The sequence below is a fragment of the Glycine max genome, chromosome 17 (genome assembly GCF_000004515.6).
Source record: "Glycine max cultivar Williams 82 chromosome 17, Glycine_max_v4.0, whole genome shotgun sequence".
NCBI lineage: Eukaryota > Viridiplantae > Streptophyta > Magnoliopsida > Fabales > Fabaceae > Glycine > Glycine max.
Window position 1 is genome coordinate 28,996,114 of NC_038253.2, and position 16,091 is coordinate 29,012,204.

General features: G+C 32.6%; 1 protein-coding gene across 1 annotated transcript; it reads left to right on the forward strand.

The window, feature by feature from the left end:
• Positions 1-1,383: 1,383 nt before the first annotated feature.
• Positions 1,384-15,723, forward strand: LOC100787860 (L-arabinokinase). The gene is made up of 29 exons (XM_003550079.5): positions 1,384-1,583; positions 1,776-1,883; positions 2,410-2,478; positions 2,594-2,677; positions 3,255-3,331; positions 3,734-3,800; positions 4,343-4,400; positions 4,502-4,569; positions 4,651-4,713; positions 5,902-5,955; positions 6,052-6,154; positions 6,237-6,346; positions 6,436-6,555; positions 7,744-7,800; positions 7,943-8,109; positions 8,209-8,350; positions 8,559-8,642; positions 10,526-10,651; positions 10,857-10,987; positions 11,068-11,149; positions 11,400-11,487; positions 11,769-11,812; positions 11,915-12,010; positions 12,092-12,168; positions 13,012-13,209; positions 13,503-13,668; positions 14,009-14,080; positions 14,462-14,665; positions 15,294-15,723. Exons 1-29 carry the CDS (start codon positions 1,476-1,478, stop codon positions 15,501-15,503), a joined length of 3,033 nt encoding a protein of 1,010 aa, XP_003550127.1. The 5' UTR covers positions 1,384-1,475; the 3' UTR covers positions 15,504-15,723.
• The last annotated feature ends 368 nt before the right edge of the window (positions 15,724-16,091 follow it).

Below are 16,091 nucleotides of genomic sequence, written 5' to 3' on the forward strand. Positions count from 1 at the left end.
ATAATTTTTTATTAATTTTTTAATAATTAGTAGTTTTAATTAATTTATAATTAACTTAATAACTTAGTTAATCAAAATTATTTGTTAATATTCTATCAGGAGGACCAAAATCACCAATTTATAAAACTAGGGGATCAAATGTTATGATTAAAATTTAAGGGGATAAAAAATCATGAATTTGATAAATTAAGAGGATCAAAATTACAATTTACCCTAATAAATATAAATAAATAGTAAAACATAAGATTAAATTATAAACACTTTTTGTAGTTTCTTATTAGAGAAGTCTTACATTTTTATTTCTATCTTTTCTTTTTTTATAAATTGATCCTTTATTATTCAATGATGAATATTTTTTTACAGACTATCCTTACTTTATCATATATTTTTTTTCCTGACAATGATATTAATACGAAATAATGATGGCAAAATGGTTTGACTTGCCTTACCCGACACCAACCCACCAAAAATGAGTCAATTCGTGTCTGGTATTTCATATATGGGTTCAAAGTGATGAACCATTTTATTTTTGGTCGAGTTGGCAGGTTGGTCCACAAAACTAAAATATTAAATAATAATAATAATAATAATAATAATAATAATAATAATAATAATAATAATAATAAATATATTTTCATTGATTTTAATTAATTTCATTTTTTATAAATATTAAATACCTACTAAAAGAGTTGAATTTATTAGCTTAAATTATGAATAATAATTTATTTAGACAAAAATAAACTAATTAAAAATTAATAAATATATGTATAAAGTATCATAATAAATATTAAATTATTATTTTAATAAAAAAAGCGAGTTAATAGGTTCGCCCATCCTACTTTCCACTAAATTCATCTTTTGGTGGGCCAAAATAAGGCGAATTGAAGCAAGTTGGTGGGTTAAAACCCCCAACCCATCTCGTAAAAGAGGGTCAATATGAGTTGATCCGACACATCCAACTCGCATTTTGTTACCCCTAATATGAAGTAGCATTGCTGGAAATGGGTTACTAATCTTTAGTAGGGACGTGAGAACACACAAAATATATATTTGTCTCTCAATAAAATTTATTTCATACTTAAGAGTCAATTAGATTCGAATCTTAAATTACTTTGCGAAAAGATATAAGCTCCTACCACTTGTGTCAACATCCGAATTAACCCTTGGTTAAAATACTTGGTTAAAATAAATCATGTTAAAATGAGAATACTCACTGTGGGCCTCCAAGTTGTTGAAAGCCGAGACACTTCCTACCAATATTATAGTCAGAAAAAAAAGTAAAGTGCATTTAGATCTACATAGGAGTTAAATAATTACATAAAAAAGGAGTTAAGTGATTAAATAATTACCTTCCCATTCTTCAGGCATGGACCACGGATAAATACGTTTATTATCCGAAACAAAAACATTATAATACTATCATTCTTGTGTTGGACTTGGAGACTTTGATAGAGTTTGATCCATTCAACTGCAAAATGAGGATCGAGCAAGAGAGTGATGGAGTCTCCGCTTCCACAAAGCACCTCGTCTTTGCGTATTACGTCACTGGTCATGGTTTTGGCCATGCCACTCGAGTCACTGAGGTCTCTCTCTCGCTCTCAAATCACATCCTTTTTCATTTTCGCGACATCTTTGGCCAAATGAGTTGCTGGGTTTTCAGTTTTGGCCTTGATCATCTGTTAAAAACAAAAGTTTGAAAATTTCTAAGTGTGTCTGTTTTGTGGGAATTTTTTCTTTTGATATGTGATGTGAATTTTAATTTGAAATAATGAAAGGTGGTGCGGCATTTGATTCTTGCGGGGCATGATGTGCATGTGGTCACTGGTGCTCCTGATTTTGTTTTCACCTCTGAAATACAGTCTCCTCGCCTATTCATTCGCAAAGTGAGTTTATTTATTTATTGATTCTTCTTTATATATATATATATATATATATATATATATATATATATATATATATATATATATATATATATATATATATACTGTTAAACTCTCTTTGTAATGCTATCCAAAAGGGGTAGTGTTCTAGTCAATGACTGATATGATTGTTAAGGAAGAAATAATAGCTAAATGCATACATATAACCTGTGGATTGTAGCCATGTAGCTTGTGAAAAGCTTCAAGATTTTGGTGAAAAAGGATAGCTTTAGTTCTGTGCAATAAAAAAATGTTGAATTAGTCCTTGTGATTAAGATTTGTTACATGCTCAAGTGCAATTGCTTTTAACAGTGACACGACACGATCTCAATTGCGACAACATCTGGCAACTATCGCAATTGGGATCATGATGATCAGTATGCGAAAATTTGTACCCTTCGAGCTGCACTTCAGTGTGTATATGACTATGAGTACAATGCTTTTAAGAGACTGCATTTCAAGCACATGTTTATCCATTTGTGTAAAATAGGTGCTTTTGGACTGTGGAGCTGTTCAGGCTGATGCTTTGACTGTTGATCGTCTTGCCTCTTTGGAGAAGGTATGGCAATGCCCTTGCCTTTAGGATTACTTATAGTTGTAGTGCTTTGAGGTAGATGCTTTAATCTTTTTTTCTTTCTGTTGCTTATCCCTTGTTTTGTTTGTGGTTGTGTTAGTATTCTGAAACGGCAGTGAAGCCGCGTGCTCAAATCTTGGCTCAAGAAACTGAGTGGCTGAACTCTGTCAAAGCAGACTTAGTGGTACATGAAATGTTCTTCCCTTTTTGATTGGAAACAAAAGTGAAAAGAGAAACTGATAATTAATTCATATTGTTTGGACTTATAAAAGATGAATTTGGGGGAAACTATTCTTATTTATGAGCAAGAGCTGATAACCAGAGACTATGAATTTGATTTCTGCTTAGAATAACTTTAACACATTTGTTTGATCTTTTCAAAAAGGTGGTTTTCAGGTTGTTTGGATTTGTCAGTATTATTTCTTAAAAAATTACAATAAAAGACACTAAGCACCTGCACCTCTCAAAAAAACATATATGATTAGGACTTGTAATTTTTAAAATTTAATAATATTTTTTTCTTATTCTGGAAAAAAGTTTCTTTTTCTTTCTCACCACTTTCTATCTTTTTTATACAAGTGATTATTTCAAAAAGCTATTCCTATCATCTTCTAAAAACAAGAATCTGAAATCTGATTATTTTCATATTCTGTCTTTTTCTCCCCAAAAGTTTATCCAAAAACTTAAAATATCTTAAAAATGTTTTTTTGAAAGAAATATTATACTTGGTGGATCCTTGTAAAGCTAATATGAGAAAACAGGTCTCCGATGTTGTCCCAGTTGCATGTCGAGCAGCAGCAGATGCTGGCATTCGCTCTGTTTGTGTGACCAATTTCAGGTAACTTATGTAGACTACCATTTTGGCTTCTTAATGCTATTTTCTTTTGTCACTTACAGTAATTACTTAAGGAAAAACCATTATATAGGAAGCATATGAGCTATTTGCCAATGTTGTCATTGTGATAGAAAATTTAACAGACAAATATTTTCATGAATTTTATTTATTCTTTCATCTCAGACTCTCGGTTTAAGGTATTTTCCTCATTTTATTCTTACAAATGCATTCCAGGTATTAATTTGAAGTTGCTATTGAGGATATAAATATACTTTCTAGTTCATTGCCTAAACTAGTCTGTACTGTATAGTAATTGTAACTTTAAATATAAATGGATGCCCAAGACTGATTGTTTTTTTTTTCAGAACCCATAATTACCCTTGTTGCATATCTTTTTGATTTCAGTTGGGACTTCATCTATGCAGAGTATGTCATGGCTGCTGGACTTCATCATCGTTCAATAGTTTGGCAGGTGACAACAATCTTCTTTTATATAGGAGGTTATCTTGTCCCATATGTTTGTTCCTTGAGTGAAATGTAAGAAGTTGTGATTGCTGCTTTGTCCATTATTTCTGGAATTTTTATGCTCCACATTTAGTCACTTGTATAAAACTTGTGACATATATCTATATTTTAATTAATTTTTAGTATTTCTTAGCTATCAAGGTTGAAGAAGAACATTGCAGAATTGTCAAATAAATTGGTGCCGCCTTTCTGCATTTTCTTCACATTTCTTGAATGTATTAGTAATTAGTAAATATCTCTCACAATTTAATGTTTAAAATTATTTTCTACTTTGCGTTGATCAAAATTTGAAATTTTCAAACAAACCTGAAATTAATCCAAATATTTGGATGTCATCTATGCTCTTAGTCTGTTTCTAACAATAATTGTGAAACATAGAAATAGGCTGAATGGAAGTAAAACTTTTAAACTGGAAATTGTCTTCTTGCACTTGCTATGCTTTGTGCTTGAAAATGATAAATAAGTGTTGTTGCATATACACTAATGAAGATAGCCGAGGACTATTCTCATTGCGAGTTCCTTATCCGCCTCCCGGGATATTGCCCAAGTAAGTCAATTTTTATACAATTTCATGACAATAACCTAACATCCACCTAAATCTGGTGATGGGAACGGTTAACTAGAATTTGGCATCTCTAATATTCACAGTGCCTGCTTTTCGTGATGTTATTGACGTCCCTCTGGTAGTGAGGAGGTTACACAAATCTGCAAAAGAGGTACTACCTTACAAACCTTTGTGGATCTATTTGATAGCATTATTTATCTCCTAATTAGGCTTGTGATTTTCCTTGTTGAAGGTTAAGAAGGAACTTGGGGTAACTGATGATGTGAAGCTAGTTATTCTCAACTTTGGTGGGCAGGTGATTACCTAGATCTTCTCTTTTACTCTTTTAAAGACCAAACCTTGATAGTTTTTTTATTGGATGGGTGGGAGAGGGGGGGATGTCTTGTAACAAATGCTTGCACTCTTTTGTCTCTTTGCGCTCATTGTTGTATTGTTCATTTACTTGAATTGTGGATTGCTTCAATTCTGTGATGAATATATTTTGGTTGAGGTGCTTTTATTATCTCCAGTACCAAAGGCAAAACTGTGTGCTGCGTTCATTTCCAATTGTTATTCTTCCAGTTTTTCCACAATTATCTTCTCTTACCGTCACCTTTGTGCCATAATATATTTCAATTAAAATCTCATGATTATAATCTGCTGCTATATTTATGTTCAATTCTGTCTACTGTTGACATTATGATTTTTTAAAGTGTTTAAGACTCCATCTGATTGATCCTTTTGCACCCTACATCAGTTAAGCAGCCCATGTCGCATAAAATAAAATCCATGCATACTCACTTGCACTGTTTACCACACATTAATAACTTGTGTCAACAAACTCTCCACGAAGCTTAGTCTGTTATGTGAAAGACTATGAATGATTAGTCTGTTATGTGAAAGACTATAAATGATTGTATATCTCTAACATACCTCCTCATACATAAGAGCCCTTTGGGATTAAAGGGAGGACAATACGCATGGCTATTTTACTGTGTATGGAAATGCAACTTCATTTAAAGGAAACTCCTGACTATGTGGTCATACAGGCTTTCATACCTTGTTGAGAAGTAACTCTACTAAATACTTGTTAGAATTAACTGATTTAAAGCACATGTGTAATAATTAGTATTATGTATCACTCTTTCACTTGTGTATGTTATAACCTATAATAATGTGCTGATTAATTCTTCTTGTAACTAATAATGTTCTTGGTATAACTGTGGTAGTTCTTCATTTTCTGTAAAATCAGCAATGCATATATTCATGTATTGTTCTAATTATCATTTCTGGTAGTCACAAATTCATAATAAAGTCTACAGTTCCTATAAAGATATTTTACAGGATTTGTTATTGTCAATACTAATTTGTTATTGTTCTTTGATCATCTTATTGACCATATATACTTGTAAATTTTACACTTTTCTGGATTTTATGCCATGGAACTCTATTAATGACCCCCATCATCTGACTTCTGGCTGCCTATATTATGTCTTGTCTCCAGCCATCAGAATTGAAGCTAAAGGAGGAATTCTTACCACCTGGCTGGTTGTGCCTGGTACTTCTTCAACTACTCTGCTATGTATCATTGTCTCATTTAAAATGTTCGTTTATTGTACTTGTGCATTATTTGGTGATGTCTTTTCTGATCCAGGTTTGTGGTGCTTCAGAGACTGCAGAACTTCCGCCTAACTTTGTAAAACTTGCTAAAGATGCATATACGCCGGACATTATTGCGGCATCTGACTGTATGCTTGGTCAGTATGAAGCTTGAATAGCTGCAACTTCCAAAGCTGGATTAAATGAAATAGTTATACTAATTTCTATTTGTTATCTTAGGAAAAATTGGATATGGCACTGTTAGCGAGGCCTTGGCATACAAGTGTCCTTTTGTCTTTGTCCGTAGAGATTATTTCAATGAAGAACCTTTTTTGAGAAATATGCTTGAGGTATTCTATTGACTTTCTCGATGTTAGTTTTCTTGTATTTAACGTTTTTTGTATTGAGTTCTTTTCAAGTAATTATCTTATTTTTTTAGTTTTATCAAGGTGGTGTTGAAATGATTAGGAGGGATTTACTGACTGGTCACTGGAGACCTTATCTTGAACGTGCAATAAGTTTGAAACCCTGCTATGAAGCAGGCATTAATGGTGGTGAGGTACCCTCTTTTTCTTTTATTAATTGACTCTTCAAAAACTATTACTTTGTGCAACTGGTTTATTTCTGTAACTTCATAAAATTTTATTTGTTGTTTTTTCTTTAACTCTTAAGAATTGGTGTGGAATAAAGAAATGGATGGTCAATGATAAAAGTAGGGGATGGACTCATGTCTAAATTATTACTTTAGGAATGAGAAAATTTTAACTTTCCATATTCGTTATCTCATGACCATGAAGTATCTGTTTGAACAATGAATTGAAACTCCCTTTAAAAGGGAAACACAATTTATGAGGCAACATTAACTTTGTTCTACCAGAGTAAAAAGGAATCTCCAGTGTGCAAACAGAGTTTACAATGGAGATTCATAGCCGAAATGCGCTGAACCATGCATATCTGATCCCAAATGACCCAGTTATAGTATAACTTATATAAGCCAATTCTTTGGTTGTCCTTTGGGATTATCACAAGCAATGTACTTTTAAATTTTAATTAATTAGTTAAATACATTTTTTCCTGTGTAATATCTGCAACTCCATGAAATCCTTTACCATTCTTTTGCTGGTATTGCTTGAGGTATTAATTACATCCTGCATAGTAGTTAGTATTGTATGTATTTGATGAATCAATGAATTGTTGAGTCTGTGTAAATGTTGTAAACAGTGACCATAAATTGACTAACTGGAAAGATCTTGATATTTGATGGCCAGTTCTTCTGATCATATATATATATATATATATATATATAGAGAGAGAGAGAGAGAGAGAGAGAGAGAGCTTTTAAACAGTTCTGGCCCATAGATATATATAATGCAGAATTTTGATGAGTGCACCTGACATTCCCGCTCTTTTGGGTTTTATATTTGGATTTGTCAGTGATATTGGTTAATGTCAATTAGGTTTGTAATCCCCACTAGAATATTTAATCCAGCATTGTCATTGCCAGTAATTTTTATTGTTTGGGATGAATTTTCCAACCCCATGGGTCGTCTTTGTAATTTAACTGAAACATTAAAATGTTTGTTTTAATTGGATGGTAATCATCTACAATTAGTGATGATCTGAATATTTAAATTCTTCTAGGGTTGTTCCTTTCCCCACCTTGATCATGTAGTTCTATGTCATCATTGAAGTCTTCGATTATTCCAAAAGAATTGATAGCTTTTTTCATAAACATTTGAAAATGTAGGTGGCAGCCCACATACTGCAGGAGACGGCTTTTGGAAAAAGTTATGCATCAGATAAGGTAAATGACTTCTGAATGTGACTAGTTGCAATGTTGGCTTTTGTTAATTTTTTTGAGCTCCTGGTCATTTTTGGTTTCATGAAGATATAGGGAAAGTAATAAAATTTGGAATTTCATTTCAATTTTAACTTAATAATTCTAGCTTAGTGGGGCAAGAAGATTGCGTGATGCCATAGTTCTTGGGTATCAACTCCAAAGGGCCCCTGGTCGAGATATTACAATCCCAGAATGGTATGCAACTGCTGAAAACCAACTTGGCCGCACAACACCTGGTTCCCCTGTGGATGATGGAAGATCTGCGTTTAGCTTGTGAGTATCACTTCACTTTTCAGGGTTATATTTTTCTTTGTTGTGTCCTAATAAGAGACAATATAACTGCCTCATTGTTTTCGTATATTCTTTCTTCAGGGACATTGAAAACTTTGACATTCTTCATGGAGATATTCAAGGACTTCCAGATACTGTGGCATTCTTACAGAACCTATCTGAATTACAGGACAAGCACACAAGGCGGGAGCGTAAGGCTGCGGCTAATCTCTTCAACTGGGAGGTCTTAATCATTTTGTTTGAAAATCATTTCTTTATAAAATCATTCTTCTGGACTAAGAGCTCTCAATGGCTACAAGCTATCCTTTTAAAGATATAAATACTGAAGAAACCACATTACAATAACACTACACTAGTTTCTACTGAATTCAGATACTTGTTATTTTCCTGTTTATTCTTTCACTTTTGACTTTGTTTTATTCATGTGACAGGAAGAAATATTTGTGACAAGAGCTCCTGGAAGGTTGGACGTTATAGGTGGTATTGCTGACTATTCTGGAAGTCTTGTCCTGCAGGTTGAATCTATCTCCCCAGGGTTTTGTTCATTGCATTTGATACATATAGTTTCAACTGTTAACTTCTTCACGTAATTTGACATTTATTATTACACATTATTATAGGCTTGATGCTCTAAAGTTTAGTTTTAGTGAATCCAACTAATATATGCGGTAGAAGGAAATGATGTGTTTCTACTCCTTTAAAAAAAATTAAAATAGGATCAGGTGTTGTTAATTTGATAAAGTACTTCAAGACTTCAGGGTTTTATACATGTGTGTGTGCGAGCACATGTGTGCATGTATGTTACTGTTAGGTATCTTATCCATCAGACCCAAAACAAACTACTTTCATTTTCTATTGCTGACAAAAAACTTAACAAGAAGTCTTTATATATCAATGTTTTGAAAACCGGACCAGTCATTGAACCGATGATAGTATTGGTTCAAGGTTCAATGGTCTAACCGTGGTTGAACCAATAATAATTAAATAATATTGTTTTAAAATATAATATATTAAACAATTTAACAATATTAGAGAAATAATATAATTTTATTTAATGACATAATAGCATGTATAGTTTTAGATATATTTATATTAAATTAAGCCAATACTAATATTTTTAATTATTAAATTAAAACTCAGTAAAAAAATTTATTAAATCAAACCAATATTCTAGAATGAAATAAAAAATATAACCTAATTATTATTAAAATTAAATATATAATATTACGAACACAGTTTAGTATTATAACTTATAAAATAAACTTTCTAATAAAGTAATAGTTAATAAGAACCAATATGACGTTCAAATTATGTTATTATAATTTTTTTTAATTATAGTTCCATTAATTAGTTCCACAGATTGGATGAAAATGTTTCATATTATGTTTTGTTATTATAAAAATGTTATTGTTTTTATAGTTGTATTAATTAGTCACATTGATTTGTCAGTGTTAAGGCTGAAAATGGTTAAGATAGTTTTAAGTTTTAACATCAAAATATTAGATTCCACATTGGTAGGATTTTAGAAAAGTCTTAGTTTGCCTTACGTGGAAATGTTTGGATGGTTCAACCATCAGAATGTTAGCTCCACATTGATTGGTAGTAAAGGCACTGCAGTGATGCTTCATATATAAAATATATCCCGCTGCACATTGAGTCCCACATTGGCTGTGTGTCACGGTGAAAAGTAAATCTGTTCCTTTAAAAGCAAATGGCTACTTTCAATCTCAGCAGTAGGTAACATGTCAAATCAGTTTTAAACATTTTTAAGCAACCTGTGGAAACTGGAGATACAGGTTCAAGCGGTTTGTAACCAGTTTTATGGTTTGATTGAACACCAGTTATGTACTTGTTTTGGACCAGACAGCTAGCCGGTTCATGGTTGAACCAGCTGGTCTGGTTTTCATAACCTTGGTATATATCAAATAGAATAATGACCTTATTGAGTACTGATACTTGTAAGCAACATTTCCAAGGGAACATGCATTGATTGACAAGGGTGTAAAGTGAGCAGCATTCTTGTACATTCTTACTAAATGATGTTTTGTAGCTTTTCAAATTTGAAAGAGAATCCGTGTTAATTGTTGAGATAGTATTGGCAGTTGATAGTAATTATTTTTTGTATATACCTCTACTGCCATTGTACTACTGTATTAAATGCACTCTACTACTCTTATATATCAAGTTCCAACTTCCAACTATGTTAAAAGTCTAAGTTGTTAGGTGGAGGCTTGCAAGTTTTAAATCTCTAAAAATACATAGATGTACAGTGCTAAACACTGACATATGTTACAATACAATCAGTCTAGTCTGAAAATGTTACAGAACTGACAAGGTTATTCATGAAATTTTTAAACAAGTACTCACTTTGGCTCTCTTTCTTTTCACTCTTCTGTAGATGCCAATTAAAGAAGCCTGCCATGTTGCTTTACAAAGAAACCATCCAAGTAAACATAGGCTATGGAAACATGCTGAGGCTCGACAGAATGACAAAGGGAGAAATCCAACTGCTGTCTTGCAAATCGTATGTTGGAGAACATGTGAAATTTCTATATTCTATCAGTTAACATTGACAACTATTGCTTGGAGTTTGTGTAACAATGAAGCATGAGAAGTGAATAACGTTGATGATAAAATTACACATTATCTGGATATCTCCATATCCTTGCAATTTTAGCGATAACAATACTTTCTTACTGTGTATTTTCAACGAATCTGGATCATTTCAGGTATCATTTGGCTCAGAATTGAGCAATCGTGGCCCAACATTTGACATGGATTTATCTGATTTTATGGATGAAGACAAGCCAATCTCATATGAGAAAGCAAAGAAATACTTTGCTCAAGATCCTTCCCAAAAGTAGGTAGCACTTGTGCATGACTTTATATGAATAAGGCATGCCTGCCATTCTATTAGACTAATATGATTAACTATCACAGGTGGGCAGCATATGTTGCAGGGGCAATTTTGGTCTTAATGACTGAATTGGGTGTTCAATTTGAAGATAGTATCAGCATGCTGGTACCTTCTGTTCTCTACCTATGTTACTAATACTTCATTTTAGCAAACAAAACAAAATATCATACAGAATGCTTAGAGAATTTTCCATGAGCGTTGTTCACATAATTGCCAATTAGTTTCACTTTCAACTCATTTCTTGATGATCATTCCTCTTTTAGTGCCATGTTGAAACATTAGTCGAGGCCTATAATTGTGCCACTTACTCTATCTCCATTATTCTAAGATGTAGACATTGTAAACAAATATGTAGGTTTCATCTGCAGTCCCAGAAGGGAAAGGTGTATCATCTTCTGCATCTGTGGAGGTTGCTAGTATGTATGCTATTGCAGCTGCTCATGGTAATCATGCTCCGTCTTAATGTTCATTTTACGACAACTATAATCTTAAACTCTTTCATTGTTTTTGGACATTTTATTATTTCTTATGGAGTAAAATTAATCTTCTGCTAGACCAAGTTGTTTCACAAAGGAGATCTCTTTGAACAACTATTCTTTCTAATACATCAAAAAGAAAAACTTCTCTTTTTTCTGATCTTGATTCTGTTTTGATCTTTACTGAATGCTTAAATTGGTTCAATTTTTGTCCATTGATTAAATTAATTTCTATCTTTGTAACTCAGGATTAAATATCAGCCCAAGGCATCTGGCCATACTCTGCCAGAAGGTTGGACTTTATGCAGTACTCTGATCAATACTGATTTTGTATGATTGTAATTTTATCTCTAGTATGCATTGTCCGCTTGATGTATTCAATCATTTTCATCAGGTGGAAAACCACATTGTAGGAGCACCATGCGGTGTCATGGACCAGATGGCTTCTGCATGTGGTGAAGCCAACAAACTTCTTGCTATGATTTGCCAGGTGTGCATCGTTACAAGCTATCAAAAACAATATTTTCCTGCTCTTATGACACTATGATGCTACTGCTCGTTATTGATGCAGCCTGCAGAGATTGTTGGCCTTGTTGATATTCCCAGCCATATCCGTTTCTGGGGAATTGATTCTGGAATAAGACACAGGTTGGTGGTCTATCATTATTTGCAATAATTTCTCGCATACATCTTTTTCTGCTTTGTGGCAATTAGTTTGGGTTTCCTGTAAGTAATAATTCCACTTTCGAAGAAAATCAAAAGCTGCAATCAATGTTAGACTGTAATCTATAAAAAAATTAAAAACGTAGCTGCTGAACTCTTACTCTATGAACATGTTCCCTTGATTTAACAAATCAATATAATTTTAATATCTACAGCTTTAGACCCAGAATATCTTTCAATTTGAAGCTTATAAATTTATAATTAGACCCCTGTTCATAGATACAATAAAATTATTAATGAACCACCTAGCAGCCTAAGCTTTCAGGATGAGTTGGTTGTTTATGGAGCCTAATAACATTGACAAATTCAATAGGACCCATGGGCTACAGCTCATATCCAGCAAATTAAGGAATTAACCTAAAATCAGGGGTCTAATTACTTATTAAAATTATTATCTTTATTTTGTACACTTCATCACTAGAAGATCTTGAATCACAATTTTATGCAAAAGTTTTATAGATTTTGAATCACAATTTTATGCTTAAGTTTTGTTTCACATTGATTACAGTCTAACTTGTGGTATTTGTATAATATAATTAAAGTATGTGCTCAACTTGTAAATCATGTTAGGGTTGTTTCATTTTTTATCTGTTTCTGTGGTTTTTGTAACTCTCACGAAGGTGGTCAGTTAGAAATATAGAATAATTTATGAGCTGTAACCTAACTGCTTAAGCTTTTTGGATCGTTCTATCCTTTAACCAGAATATACTGTTCTACTCCTCGTTATTCTTTCTTCAATATGTTCATGAATTGTGTTGTCGATTTCAGTGTTGGAGGTGCAGACTATGGTTCTGTTAGAATTGGTGCCTTTATGGGTATGAAGATGATAAAGGCCAAGGCATCTGAGGAATTGTCTGAGACTTGTGCTGCTAATGGGTTGAGCTATGATGAAGTGGAACAAGATGATATAGAACTACTTAAACAGGAAACCTCCTTAGATTACTTATGTAACTTGCCACCTCATAGGTAAGTCCTTTTTTCTCCTTTACTTAACTTAGGTTATCATGAGGGGATTATTATGGCAGATAAATTACGTCTGCATATAGAACTACTTTGATTAACAAGAAGCACCCTTTAATTACTTATGCAATGGATTTGTAGGAGTAAGAAGATAAATTGGTATCATTATATGTTTTTGGATCATTATTATGCTTTACATTATATTGACGTTTTCAATTTTTTTCATCAATTTTCCCTTTTAGATACTAGCACCACTCCATAAATCTTGAAGTTAACATATTATTTGTTTTTATTTGTAGATTTGTGACTCTGTATGCTAAGACAATTCCTGAGTCCATTGTTGGTGAGACATTTTTGGAGCAATATCAAAATCATAATGATCCTGTCACTACTATTGATCCGAAGCGTACTTACGGAGTTAGAGCTCCCACAATGCATCCCATATTTGAAAATTTCCGAGTCGTGGTTAGAACTTCATTAAAGAATTTAATTGGTTACAAGTAACTGATGATTTGTTATAATTGTTGCATCCTTTTGCCCAATTATTATGTATAAGTCTCAGTAAAACACAGTCATGTATATATTTGGCAAATTACTATTATATTTTCATTATTTTGTAGATCGTAGGATGTGGTATATTGTATGTTTGAATGTTTTGTTGCGCAAAATCTAATTTTTTTAAGAGACAATGACTTTCGTAAAACTCATTTTTATCAGACCTGTTATCGTGAAGCAATTATATTCACGTGTCCTGGTTTAAATATTTGAAATTTTAATTAATTCTCCTCCATCATATGGTGTGCAGAACTTGAAAGCACTTTTAACATCTGCAGCTTCAACCTATCAGCTTACAGCCTTAGGAGAATTGCTATATCAGGTACATCTACAGCTTCAGTTGATCAACTTACTGTCCTAATTTAGGTACTCTGTTGCAGAAGTTATAATGCAACTGAAATATAATTTTAGATGAACACTTGGTTAATAATGATTTTTTTTCATATTATGAACAATTGTATTGTTCATGATAAAGCATTCACTTAATTTTAACATGCATATAACAGGAAGATTAGAACAATTAGTTAGATGTCTATATTATTTACTGTTAATCAGGTTAAAATGCAAATTAACATGCTTATTACTTGTTTGATAGGAGGTTATTTTCTTATCCCCTATTTTGAACATTAACTTTGGTATTGGAATTGAAGACTACCAAACTATAAAAGGTGAAAAAGTAATTGAGTTTAATTATCTTTTGCAGTGCCACTACAGCTACAGTACTTGTGGACTTGGATCTGATGGAACAGATAGGCTTGTAAACTTAGTGCAAGAGTTGCAGCACAGTGCAGCATCTAAAGCTGAAGGTGGGACATTATATGGAGCCAAGATAACTGGTGGTGGTTCCGGTGGAACAGTTTGTGTAGTTGGCAGAAACTGTCTCAAGAGCAGTGAACACATTTTTGAGGTATAGTTTTTTTCTTAATTATAAGTTTAACACATTATTGATTATTATAACTAAGAAATACTTCATATCTCTTTTGGATGGCAGGTAAGGAAAAACTTTTTAGGGTTAAATATATTTATAATCCCTGCAAATAGGGAAATGTTCAATTATTCCATATAAAAAATCATTTCCTTTTGGTTGTTTATTTTTGGAAATGTCATGTATGCTCCCTATATGCAAAAATGGGAGGCGAAAACGAGTCGAGTTTTTGTCAAGGCAAGGACTACACCTAACATTTCAAAAACTGATGGACTAAAATGAAACAATTTTTTAGGGACTAAAAGTGAACATTCCCCCATTTTGAAGAACTAAAAATATATTTAACCCAAATTTTTATCAAAATGAGAGGGGATGTTGTTTTTATTGAAAAAGTTTATTTTCATATAACATTTTACTATTTTAATTGAATTAATGTAAAAAAGTCTCTTGCATAAAAAACTTTCATGGGGGGAAAGAAACATTCTTTTCCACTATGTTATTTCCCTTTTCTTCCATCTCATTCTTATAGAACTTATTCAAAATAAATCCTTAGTAAGTGAGACTTCATTAAATACTTATAGTCTGAATCCTGCAACAAATTTTGATGCAGGTTCAGCAGAGGTACAAGAATGCTACTGGTTATTTGCCCTTCATTTTTGAGGGTTCATCCCCAGGTGCTGGAAAATTTGGGTACCTAAAAATACGCCGTCGAGCTACCCCAGAAAAGGCGAACTCTAGCGAGGATGATGGTGCACTCACCCCGGAAAAGCCTAATGCCAGCGAGGATGATGGTGCAGTTGTGGTGGAGAATAAGAGTTGATCATGGCTTGCATTTAAGCACCTTAGGAATTCTTACCTATGTGATCTTTCCCCAGAAATGTATAGTATGGTTAAATTTTGTAGCACTTTATTTTATGATTTATTTAGTACAATTTATGGCCAGGATGGAACTTGCTGGCATGTTAGAATATCTAAAATGTGAATAAATAGTGAAACAACAAATCGTTATGCACGAATAAATGGATATGTGATATTCTAAATTTGAACTTTTCTTTTACTTCGTGTTTCCGGATGTGCACTTTTTTTCTTGATAGTAGTTTATACTTTCTACTGATTACTGAATATGGTTTTCTCTGCACAAATTCTTTCTTATACTTTGAAAAATAATTATTATAAGTAAACCAAGTGTCTTATAAGAAACTGCTTTTCAAAAGTTCAATTTTTTTTTCTCTAATTAATATTATAAAAAACGTAGGCTCTGCTTCTGGAGCTGAATACTCTATGAAAAATCTTTTCTTGCATGAACTAAGTTAGTCTTGTTTTAACATGAAGATTTCTCATAAATTAAAATAAATATGCAGTAACTACACACGAGAAGCTTAAAGAAAAGAAAAAGCACACAAAAATT